Genomic DNA, 12,673 nt, shown 5'->3' with positions numbered 1-12,673 from the left:
TTACCAAGTAATCCAGATTGCTCTGTATTAGTGACCTGTCCTCTTCATTATTTATCAATCCTCCAATTTTTGTGTCATCTGCAAACTTTAACAGTGATGATTGTGTGATCTTCCTGGTCATTACTAAAATTATTATATATCTTAGGCCAAAAACTGCTGCCTGCCAGACCCCTTTAGAAAAACACTTGTGCTTGATGATGATTCCCCATTTACAATTACATTCTGAGATTTAACAGCTAGCCAGCTTTTAATCAATTTAATGTGTTCCACATTAATTTTATATCATTCTAACTTTTTAATAAAAGTGTGGTACCAAATCAAATACCTTACAGAAGAAGTATGTTACATCAACACTATTACCTTTATCAGCCAAACTTGTAATCTTATAAAAAAAATTAAGTTCGTTTGTCAGGATCTATTTTCCATAAACTCATGTTGCCTGGCATTAATTATATCACCCTCCTTTAATACTTTATTGATCGAGTTCCGTATCAGCTGCTCCATTAACTTGCTGAAATCAATGTCAGACTGAAAAGCCTATAATTACCTGGTCATCCTATTTACCTTTTAAAATATTGGCACAATTTTAGCTGTCTTCCAGCCTTCTGGAAACTCCACTGTGTTCCAAGGATTATTGAAAATTTATGTTTAAGAGTCCAGCGAGCTCTTCAACCAGCTCTTTTAAAACTCTTGGATGTATATTATCTAGGCCTGATGTTTTAAAAATATCTAACTTATGTAGCTGCTGTTTAACATCTTCCAGAGAATGCAAAGAGAGTTACCATACGATACCACATCTTGTTTTTATCCCAAAAAACAGAACAGAAATGTTTATTGAACACTTCAGCGTTCTCTGATTATTGATAATTCTACAACTTCCATCCATCCATAGACCAATGTCACTGGCAGGATTCTTTTTGTTCCTAACATAATTAAAACCCTCCTTATTGTCTAACTCTGTTGGTCAGAGATTTCTTCTTGTGTCCTTTGCTTCTCCTATCAATTTTCCTAGCTTCTGATTTATATTAATAATGATCAACTTCTATTTTCTTCCATTTTTTATACTTTTTTTTTTTTTAAATAGATACCTCTGCTTTCTCAGGTTGGTTTTTTAAACCATTTTTCACAATTGTGGCTTTTTGGGTATCTAGTAAAGCATTCTTAAACAACTCCCAATTATCATTCACATTTTTCTGATTAAATTCTTCCATCCAGCTGATTCAGCTCATGGTCTGCTTGTGAAGCCAGCAGAATTTTAAAGTGTGCAAATCTATTTCCTCCATATTTTATTTAATTTCCTTTTTGTTTGACCCTCTGCTCCAGATGAACCACTAAAAAATTAAGGGGGGGGGGAGGAGAGGGAGAATGGATGAACACACACAGCTAATTAAAATACTGTTTTAAGGTTGCAAGTTCAACCACTCAACATCATGAAATAACCGAAAAGATAAAGTTGATCTGACAACTCTAATTCAGCCATAGTTAACTTCACCGCCCCGAGCCGTGGGGGACCCTGGAGTTCTGAGCCCCGATGGGCAGTGGGGACCCCGAGAATTCCAAGTCAGGGCCTCCATACATGCCCAGCCCTTGTGAACGCAGCTCCCCATTTTGTCGTGGATATTTTTAGTAAAATTCACAGACAGTCACGGGCTTCTGTGAACTTTTTTTTTTTTTTTTTTTTTTTTTAAATTGCCTGTGACCTGTCCGTGATTTTTACTAAAAATATCTGTGACAAAATCTTAGCCTTAGCTATAATGCAAACCTGTAGTATTTTTTGCTCCTTCCATTTGTTAAATTTCAATTCACCACGTTAATAAGAGTAATTAAGGTTTATATCTATCAACATAAATTAGTATCACCAAACTTCAGAGGGGTAAACGTGTTCGTCTGGATCTGTAAAAGCAGCAAAGAGTCCTGTGGCACCTTATAGGCTAACAGACGTATTGGATGCATCCGACGAAGTGAGTATTCACCCACGAAAGCTCATGCTCCAATACATCTGTTAGTCTATAAGGTGCCACAGGACTCTTTGCTGCTTTTATCACCAAACTAACTTCTGGAATTTCTCAACTTTTGTGATTGATCTTACAATCTTAATGTTATATTATTGTTATGGTTTAAAAATGTTAAAAATGACTGTATGTAATCAATATATTCAAGCAATTTAAAAAAAAAAAAGCCAAATATAATTAGATCATGTTATGGACTATTTAGAAATGACTAGGTTAAAGAAATTTGTTTTTCAAAGTTTAATCACCTAAAATATTAGCACAACCCAGAAATCAGTCATCCATGTTGGCTATGCATATTTATGAACACATGGAACTTTACTCACTTGCACAGATCCATTAAAGTCAGCAAGAGTATTCATGTGCATAAAGTTAGCCACAAATGTGACTGCAAGATTGGGGCTTAAATCACATTTCTAACTTCTAAAATGAAATTGTATTTTACCCCTCCTTTACTCCCTGTCCCCCACCCCCTTGACTGTGGAATGACATGTATGTAATATTGTTGACTACCAGTGGTATCTGGGTTTCCACATGCTACAGACTTCCGAGCGTTCTAGCTGAGAACATTATGTTTCTAAATGATTAAAAACAAAATGAAAACCAAGAAAAGAAAAACAAAAAATTGTTTGTGTTATAAAAGAAAAGAAACAGAATACTGTTTGCAGTTCATTTACAAAGCCAGCTAGGTTTGTTTAGTTAAACTAGGTTTTACGACAGGTATTTTATAACAGATCATAACCCATAATATACGGAATACCTACTGCAGTTCAAAAAAAACCTGGCACAGTTGCAGTCACAATTGTGTCTAGTTTCGTATTTTAACAAAACTGCAGTGTTTAAATCGATAAGCCTCAGGTGAGAGAGCACTTCACTGAGATTAGATAACATTGTATGAGATGAAGGATGAACACCTGTCCACACCAATTTGCCAACCCAGTGGGACAGTCTTTATACTAGGTTCAAAGGGGGCAGATGACAAAAGATGTAGATATAAAGAAAATGTGCCCTTACCAGAGGGCTAGATGTTTGGGATGGAATGAAGAATTACAATAGGGTCATAGGAGCAGCAAGAGGTAAAAAGAGTGGGAGAATCTGCTCAACATCTTACATGTCTATACATAAATGCAACGAGTATGGGGAATGAACAAGAAAGAATTGGAAGTATTAGTACAATAGCTAACTTATGATTTAAGAGGTGGGTTGGATGAATCTCAATTGCAATATTGGTACAGAGGGGTATAGCCTGTTCAGGAAGACAGATGGACAAAAATGGGAGTAGATGTTGGATTACGCACCAAGAATATATACATTTGTTCTGAGATCCAGGTGATGAAGAGACGCACACAAATTTAAAGTCCCGAGGTGAAGATAAAAAGAGAAAAACAAAGAAACAGGCACAGTATCATATTAGTGGTCTATAATAAACCAACACATCAGAGGCAATGGATGAGTCTTTTCTATAACAAACAACAGAAACAGACAAAACACAAGACCTACCCAACCACCTGTCGGAAAAGTAAAGTGGCATAACACAAAGTGTCCTATATATTCTTCGACTGTATTGGGGACAACTTTTTTCAGAAGGTAGAGGAAGTAGCCAGCCAGAAATCCACTTTAAACTTGATTCTCATTAACAGGGAAGAATGAGTTGCAAATCTGAAAGTTGAAGGCAATTTTGGTGAAAGTGACAATGAAATGATAAATTTCCTAATTCTAAGGAAAGGAAGGAGCTGCTGAATAAGGACAGTGGACTTCAAAGAAGCAGACTTTATCATACTCAGGGAACAGTAGGTAAGGTCCCACAGGAAGAAAATCTAAGGGAAAAAGGAGCTCAGGGGAGAGAGTTCCTCAAAGAGACAATATTAAAGGTGCAACAGCAAACTATCCCAATGCAAAGGAAAGACAGGACTAATACTAAGAGGCTAATATGGTTGCATTAGGAGATCTTTAATGACCATTGTGAAAATCAAAAAGGAATCCTATAAAAAGTGAAAATATAAACAAATTGCTAAGGAGGAGTACAAAAGAATAGCACAAGCATGTACGGACAAAATCAGAATGGCTCAGGCACAAAATGAGTTACACCTACGAAAGGCAATAAGAGGCTCTATAAATACATTAGGAAAAACAGAAGATGAAAGAAACATACTACTTAGCAAGGAAGGAGAGCTAATAATAGGTAACATCAAGAAGTCTGAGGTGTATAATGACTATTTTGCTTCAGTCTTTACTAAAAAGTTTTTCTGGTGACCAGATATATAACACAATATTAAGAGCAAGAGAGAAGGAACACAATCCAGAATAGGGAATGAACTGGTTAAAGAATATTGAGGTAAATTAGATATATTCAAGATGGCACGGCCTGATGAAATTAATCCTAGGTTACTTAAAGAACTAGTTGGGGAAATCCTGGAAGTGATTATCAGCCCAGAAAACTGAAGAAGGACAAACACTGTACTTATCCTCAAAAGAGGGGAAAGGCAGAGAAATAAGAGCTCAGGGAATTATAGACTAGTCAGTCTAACTTTGATACCTGGAAAGATTTGTAAGCACCTAGAGGTTATTAGGGCAATAAGTAATAGCCAACATGGATTTGTCAAAAACAAATCATCCAAAACCAACCTACTTTCCTTCTTTAAGGGGCTACCAGCCTAGTGGCAGATATCTTGATTTTAGTAAGGCTTTGACAGTCTCATAAACAAACTAGGGACATGTGGTCTAGATTAAATTGCTATAAAGTGGGTATAGGACTGGCTGAAAGACCGTACTCAAAGAGTAATCATCAATGGTTCGCTGTGAAGCTGTGAGGAAATACCTAGTGAGGTTCCTCAAAGATCTGTCGTGGGTCCAGAACTATTTAATGATTTCATTAAGAACTTGGACAATGGAGTGGAGAGTATACTTACAACATTTGCAGATGGCACCAAACTGCAAAGTGTTGTAAGCACTTCGGAGGACAAAGGTAGGATTCAAAATGATCTTGACAAATTGGTCTAAAATTAACAAAATGAAATTCAATAAAGACAAATGCGAAGTACTACACTTAGGGGGAAAAATCAATTGCAGAACTACAAAATGAGGAATAACTGGCTAGCTGATAAGAACAGATTTAATTTTTTTTTATTAAAGTTAATGTTTAGTACTACTTAAAGGGATCTGGGGTTTATAGTGGATGACAGACTGAACCTGACCTAACAAACAGGCTTCAGGTACAAAAAAGGCAACTGTTAACAGGAATGTCAGATCCAAGGTGGGGGAAAGTAACTGCCCTGGTTTCCTCAGCACTGGTGAGGCCTCAGCGGGAGCACTGTGCCCCGTTCTGGACACTACACTTTAGAAAAGATATGGACAAATTGGATTAAGTCCAGAAGAGAGCAGCAAAAATGATGAAGGATTTAGACAACCTGCTCTATGAGGACTGGTTAAAAACACTGGGCTTTAGTGCTGACAAAAGAAGACTAAGGCGGGACTAGATGAGAGTCTGCAGATACCACAAGAGGTGCGTGGCCCTTCCTCAGACATCAGCTCCTCCTTAGGGTCCCCCCCACAGCTTGGGGTTCAGCCGCCCCCCACGTCGGGGCTCCGGGCTGCTCCCCCCGAGAAGGGATAAGCGGGGCCTCGCCCAGCGAGGGGCTCCGGCTCTCAACTCTCTCGGGGGCTGCCCTGTTTGTGGTGCGATGACACCGGCCGGGGCGGTGTGTGCGGAACCCCTCAGGGTTGGGGGGGAGAGAGGCTCCTTCTCCCCACTCTCGGGGGGCTGGGGGGGCACTGGGCTCCGCACTCACCAGGCTCAGGGCTGCGGACGCCAAGGCAGCGAGCGCCGCGACCGCGTCAGCCAAGAGCGGCTCCATAGTCCATGCCCGGCGCGGCCCTATGGGGCAGCTCCAGCGATGCGGAAGCAGCTCCCGCTCGCGGCGCTGAGAGCGGCCGCTTATCAGTGCGGCCGCGCTCCACAGCGCCCCCTACGGGCCGCTCCCGCGCAGCCAGCGTGTCCCCACAGAGTGTCACGCGGGAGAGGAAGTGCGCTCCCGACCCGGAAGCAGCTCGCGCACGGGCGGAAGTGAGACTATGGCGGCCGGATTCAAGTAAGTGACGGCGCGAAGCAGCTTCTTGTCCGGGCCTGGCGTTCGCTCCCCCCTACCCCGGGAGCCGAGCGGCCCCGGCCGGGCGGGATCGGTGCAGCCGCCGGGCCCGGCGCCACCAGTCGCCTCAGCGGGGCTCTCTCAGCCCCCGCATTGGCCGGGCGAGGAGCCGGGAACGCGGCACGCGGCTGCCTGGAAGCTGCTCTGGGCCCAGGCCGCTGCCGAGCCCTCAGGTGGGCGGGTTGAGCCTTCGGCTGGACCGACCCGCTGCCTGCTCGTAACGTGCCGTGCCCAGAGCTCTGCCAGGCCCCGGAGCTGGGAACCGCCCCCCGGTATCTGCAGCGCCTGCTCTCAATGGGGGCGGGAGAGAAACACACCGCCTAGGAGACTCCCCGCCCCCCACCTTCCCTGGGCAGAGCTGATCTACCCTCTTCTTGTTACTGGTGATCGTGGAAATCGAGAGCCGCAGGGCATGTGTAACCTTATGCATGTGAACAATCCAGGTGAAATCACTTGGACTCCCCATATATATTACAGTTCTGCACAAGCATGCTATTTATGGCCCTTACGGTCTATTAGAAAATCAACATTTTATTTTACTCTTTTCCTCCACAGCATATAAAAAGCAACTTAGTTTATTTTTCATTACATCCAAATATATCTATAGTCCAAAACTAAAAACTTAGTTCAGAGGCGGTTAAAGCTATTAAGGTTTTAGGTCAGTAATAGGAATGTGCCCTTTCAGTGTCCAGTGAAGGACAGACACCAGCCCCTTACCTCACTGCATGCCCTCTCAAATTATCCATTTTCAATGCAACATTGCAGTCTTACCAGAGAAAAGTTCCTTCTGCTTTAAGGAGTTAGAGAAATACACTATTCTTCCCACATTCATCAGCCTTGTAGCATAACTCACACCCATAACTGCTGTCTCATACTTTTGCCAAAAAGCATTTCATTCCCAGTAATATTGACTCCTGGATATGTGAAATATTTTTTGGGTAATAAAGTGAGATTGCAGGTTAAGGATTTTTTTTTTTTTTTTTTTTTTAAAGTGAGAGCTAATCTTAACAAGCTAAGGTATTTTGAAATATGTGGATCTCTGTCTATGCCAGAGGAAAAGATTTGGTGGAAGTCATAGCAACTATAATCTCTTCCTAATCAAAACAAGGCCCAGGCATTAGTTTTTGGAGTGGAGGGATCCATCTGGAGACAGTTAGAGGAAAGTGGGTGTTAAGTGTAAGGACTGGTTGGACAAGGAGTCTATTCGCAGGCATTTGGGGGAGGGTTGTATCTGCATTGACCCAACTATCTTTTGCTTCTCCCCTGTGTCTCTCAGTCAGTTAAGTGGGAGCATAGTAGACAGCATTGCCTGAGCCAGTGAGGAATAGCCCTTATGTCCATGCTAGTTGGGGATATCTCAAGGAACACCAACAGGGATTAACGTTACTCTCGTGCTCGTAAATTGTCCGAACTATGTTGGGTTTATGTTGTCTTGGAAAACATAATAAAAGTTCTCAGAGTTACTATTTCCATGACTTTTCTCCAAAAATATTTGTTTGAACAAAACCTGAGAAGGCCTTCTCTCCTGGAAATGTCATTTTAATGTCTGTGCTGCAGTGTCATAACAATTTCTGGCTGTGGAACATTCTGTTTTAGTTTCTATGTTCGCTGTCTTAGCAACTCTCTGATTTGAAAAATTGTGTCATCATAAGGGGTATGCAGAAACCGCCTGCAGCATTAAATTCTTTGTTAAAAATGCTCTTGTCATACTACATACATTGGTGTATTTGTAATTTCTTTGAAGAAAAGAATTAATTATTTATGCTCCAAATAAACATAGGTAGATGTAGGATAAATATAACTTGAATTCTTTAATTTTATCTTAAATTTGGTGAAGGAAATACATTTGTGTTGTAAAGAGAGGCCCTGAGAAGCAAAGTAGAGGGAAGGCCTGGAAAATAAGAAATGATAAGGCCAGAAGGAATAAAGTAGGGAGGATATGTGGTTCAAAGAATAACCATGTGTGGTTCAAAGAATAACCATAATAATGGGATAAGGAGAAGTTTCTAAAAAGAAGACTTCTGACAAATAGGGGTGACTGCAGATGGTTTTAAATCAAATAAAGAGAATCTGTCTTAAAACGAGCCAACATGGCCCTTCACCAACCCACACACCAGTGTTAAAGCCTATGTGAACCCAAGTGCAATGGGAAAACTGTTGTGACAGCAAGGAGGAGGGGAAGAAAGCCCTTGGGAAGACAGGACGTTGTACATTTCATCTGAATTAGGACTGGAAATAAGGGTGAACTGTCTCAGATTTGACTTCAGCTGAAAACCAGTAATTGTTAATGACATCGCTTTGTTAAAGGGCATAAAAAGTAAGCTTTTAAAGGGTCCCTTGCTAATACCTGCCTGACGCCATTGCAGCTGACCAATATGAGTCTAAGCACTGGATTTAGCTCATTTGTAAGTAATTGATGAATTTGTTACTGTTTGGATGTAGTAAATTGCTTAGTATTTAGGCTTTTTAGGCATGTTTAGAGCAACTACATCTTGGCCTGTGGATTAAATAAAGGAGTTTATGCTTAAATTGGTTTTTGATTTCCCATATTAATAATTTCAAATATTATTAATACCAACAGTTGAGTAATGTGTGAATCAAAAGTCCGATTTCAGTATGTTATAGACATTTTACAATAGGGCAGGGAAAGCCCTTGGTGGGCCGGGCCAGTTTGTGTACCTTCTGTGTCCTCAGGTTCAGCTGATTGCGGCTCCCAGTGTCCGCGGTTTGCTGCTCCAGGCCAATGGGAGCTGCTGGAAGTGGCAGCCAGTACGTCCCGCGGCCCGCGTGGCTTCCAGTAGCTCTCATTGGCCTGGCCCTGAACCCTGGCCAGTGGGAGCCGCGATCAGCTGAACCTGCGGACACCGCAGGTACACAAACTGGCCCAGCCTGCCAGGGGCTTTCCCTGCACAAGCAGCGGAACAAGTTTGGGAACCACTGATGTATGCAGTTGCATAAGCTGCAATAAAGGGTGGGTTTTGTTGTGGGATGATGGAGTAAAGTATCTCTCTTTCTCTCCCATTTTTCAAACTTCACTCTTTCTAACCCTTTTTCAAAGCCCTTGCCACAAGGCAACCATGTCTCCAGAACCTAGGAGTTCTGGTGTCAAAATGATCAGAAAGAACATCGTAGAGGGCTCTAGTCTTTCTGAAATTGTCACTCACTTGGCTAATGTGCTGTGTCCACAGCATTGTCAGCCAAGGAACAAAAACAGAGCTTGACTCTGAAACTCAGATGTCCGCTGAGTAACACTTGCTTTTCTGCTAGACTTTAGTTAGCCATGTACTTTGTAAAACAGATTATGCATATGAATTTTAAATTTTGTGTCTATTTTAGAACTGTGGAACCTTTGGAATATTACAGGCGATTTTTGGTGAGTAAAGCATCATGTATACGTAAGTTAAATAGACTTAGAATATATTTTTCTCATACAGCTACTGTACCTCTGTTGCTGTTCTCTTTAAATTATAAATAAACTCCAATGGGGTTTTGCTTTTTCTTAAAGCCTTTTGTAAAAGAAAATCTTTCAGACTCTTCAGGACAGAGACTTTCTATTCTATGGCTGTGATCGATCCTGTGAGTGCTTACGTACATGTGACTAGTTTCATTGGCCTCAAAGGGACTGTTAAGTGTATGAAGTTAAACGTGCTTAAGTGTATACAGGAATGAGGCCTTGGTTTGTACAGTGCCTTGCACAATGGGAGCCCGACCAGGGTGGTGGCTTTCAGGTGCTGCCAAAATTCAAATAATAAATAATATCACTGACAGTGTCCTTGAAAAAGACAAATTCTAAGTCTACATTAATAATGCATGTTAAACAAAAGGTAATAGAAGATTGAAAGCGACAGCATGGATTGTCAAGAACAAATTGTGTCAAACCAACCTAACAGCTTTCTTTAACAGGGTAACAAGCCTTTTGGGAAGTGATAGATGTGGTATATCTTGACGTTAATAAGGCTTTTGATACTGTCTCATATGACAGTCTCATAAACAAACTAGGGAAATATAACCTAAATGGAGCTACTATAAGGTGAGTGCATAACTGATTGGAAAATTGTTCCCAGAGAGTAGTTATCAGTGGTTCACAGTCAAGCTGCCAGGGCATCTTGAGTGGGGTCCCACAGGGATCAGTTTTGGGTCCTGTTCTGTTCAATATCTTCATCAATGATTTAGATATTTGTAAAGTTTGCGGACAATACCAAGTGGGGAGAGGTTGCAAGTGCTTTGGAGGATAGGATTAAAATTCCAAATGATATGGACAAAATGGAGAAATTATTTGAAGTAAATAGGATGAAATTCAATAAGGACAAATGCAAAGTACTCCACTCAGGAAGGAACAATCAGTTGCACACATACAAAATGGGAAATGACTGCCTAGGAAAGAGTACTGCAGAAAGGGATCTGGGGGTCATAATAGATCATAAGCTAAATTGAGTCAACAGTGTAACACTCTTGCAAAAAAACCAAACAAAACAAACATCATTCTGGGATGTCTTAGCAGGAGGGTTGTAAGGAAGACACGAGAAGTAATTCTTTTGCTCTATTCTATGCTGATTAGGCCTCAATTGATGTATTGTGTCAGGTTCTGGGTGCCACATTTAAGGAAAGATGTGGATAAATTGGAGAAAGTCCAGAGAAAAGCAACAAAAATGATTAAAGGTCTAGAAAACACGACCTATGAGGGAAGATTGAAAAAATTGGGTTTGTTTAGTCTGGAGAAGAGAAGACTGAGAGGGGACATGATAACGGTTTTCAATTACATAAAAGGTTGTTACAAGAAGGAGGGAGAAAAATTGTTCTCCTTAAACTCTGGGGATAGGACAAGATTCAATGGGCTTAAATTATAGAAAGGGCGGTTTAGGTTGGACATTAGGAAAAAATTCCTAACTGTCAGGGTGGTTAAGCACTGGAATAAATTGCCGAGGGAGGTTGTGGAATCTGCATCATTGGAGATTTTTAAGAGCAAGTTAGATAAACACCTGTCAAGGATGGTCTAGATCTAGATAATATTTAGTCCTGCCATGAGTGCAGGGGACTGGACTAGATGACCTCTTGAAGTTTCTTCCAGTCCTATTATTCTTTGACTATATACACCACTGCAGCAACATCAAGTAACAGGTAAGTCCAAGATGCCTGTGGTCAATTTCAACCCCTGTAGATGTGGCTACAGAAGTAATGTAAGATAACTTGGGAATGATACTATAAACAAATACTATTAAAGTGATACATGTATTAATCAAGCCAATAATTCTTTAATTGTGAGAGGTTGTGATGAATGTGAGAATTTTGGTAACAATCCATATGTGTGCGTCAGTTTTCTTGTGTTCTTTGTCCTGCTATACACTGAGCATAAAAGGAAAGACATGAGGTGTTTAAGGCACGTAGTTATCTGGTTGGAGACCAGATATATTAATATAAACTGAATAGAACTTACATATGTGACTGTATTATTTGGAAGCAGGGTTAGCAATTTCCCAGGAAAAACTAGTTTAGGATAGGGCTCTGATAAATACCAGTTTAGACCAGAAAACTGGGAAATGTAAAATTATTATAGTATACAAATAAAAATTACTGAGAAATATTTACCACTGTTGTTTGCACTATTGTTGCACCACACAAAACAAAAGCGCAATAGAGATTTCATGAGGCAATTACTCCTGAACACATGTTGACCAACCTCTTTCATCTAAAATATGCAGGAAAGAAATTGTCAACTGAACAAGAAGAAATTGCAAGGCTTTCTGCTATGTTTACTTGGACGTAAAGTAGAAGCAGCTCCGTATCCAAAATCAATGTTTTCACCCCATATGAAGGAAACAGCTTCTACTGTAACATGGTGGAAAAATTTGAAGAATGCTGATATTCCATTTGACTTCATAGATCTGGTGGTGCAATTGCATCAGCATCCAGCAAGTTTAGCAAGCATAGAACAACCCTTTTCAACTTTGGTTACATCTGTCAAAACTGAGAAATAGATTTGGTCTATTCCCTATGTCAAATTTGGTCTTCTGCTACAGAATGCTGTGTAGCCAAATGGAGCTGGACTGGTAGTCTGCTACCATGCATGCTTCTAATTGCTTAATGCTTCAAACCTACAGCTCTGCGTGATTCATTTTCTTATAATCCAGTGTTTTTTACTTTTATTTATATAATAGAGAAAACTGAAATGAGAGTCACGACATGTATAACTTCCTTGAGAAAATGCCAAGCCAAAAGGCATGCAGACATTTCAATGTTCAGTATTACAATTACATATATTAGTATTATGCCCCTGCAGTTTTACTTTTTATTTGTTTTTATTTTATTTTGTTAGAATCTGCTGTCTTATGTGACCACAGTTTGAATATGTAACTGACGCTGAGTGTAATGTAGTATGCATTAATTGTACCAGTTTTAAAATAGAAAATGCCTTTAAGTGGGACTAACTAGTTTTTCCTGGGATAGTAAAAACCCTGCTTTTATGTGGTAAAACCACTCCTGCTAAATATCCTCCCACTGCTGCCTGGGAGAGACAATGGG

At 40.5% G+C, this 12,673-nt stretch overlaps 2 protein-coding genes across 4 annotated transcripts in view; one reads left to right on the top strand and one right to left on the bottom strand.

Moving 5' to 3' along the window:
• Nucleotides 1-5,879, bottom strand: part of ALG5 (ALG5 dolichyl-phosphate beta-glucosyltransferase) — a 48,003-nt gene extending 42,124 nt beyond the window's left edge. The window contains exon 1 of the mRNA XM_032805918.2: nucleotides 5,798-5,879. Within this exon, the coding sequence (XP_032661809.1) occupies nucleotides 5,798-5,863 (66 nt within the window). The 5' untranslated portion in view covers nucleotides 5,864-5,879. The remainder of the gene's footprint in view (nucleotides 1-5,797) is intronic.
• A 182-nt stretch (nucleotides 5,880-6,061) lies between these two features.
• Nucleotides 6,062-12,673, top strand: part of EXOSC8 (exosome component 8) — a 60,019-nt gene continuing 53,407 nt past the window's right edge. For all 3 annotated transcript variants that reach the window (XM_032805915.2, XM_032805916.2, XM_075061624.1), the window contains exons 1-2: nucleotides 6,062-6,097; nucleotides 9,491-9,527. In XM_032805915.2, the coding sequence (XP_032661806.1) occupies nucleotides 6,081-6,097; nucleotides 9,491-9,527 (54 nt within the window). In that variant the 5' untranslated portion in view covers nucleotides 6,062-6,080. The remainder of the gene's footprint in view (nucleotides 6,098-9,490; nucleotides 9,528-12,673) is intronic.

This window comes from Chelonoidis abingdonii, chromosome 1, assembly GCF_003597395.2.
Source record: "Chelonoidis abingdonii isolate Lonesome George chromosome 1, CheloAbing_2.0, whole genome shotgun sequence".
In the NCBI taxonomy this organism is placed as follows: Eukaryota; Metazoa; Chordata; order Testudines; family Testudinidae; genus Chelonoidis; species Chelonoidis abingdonii.
This window is presented reverse-complemented; position numbering and strand designations above follow the sequence as displayed.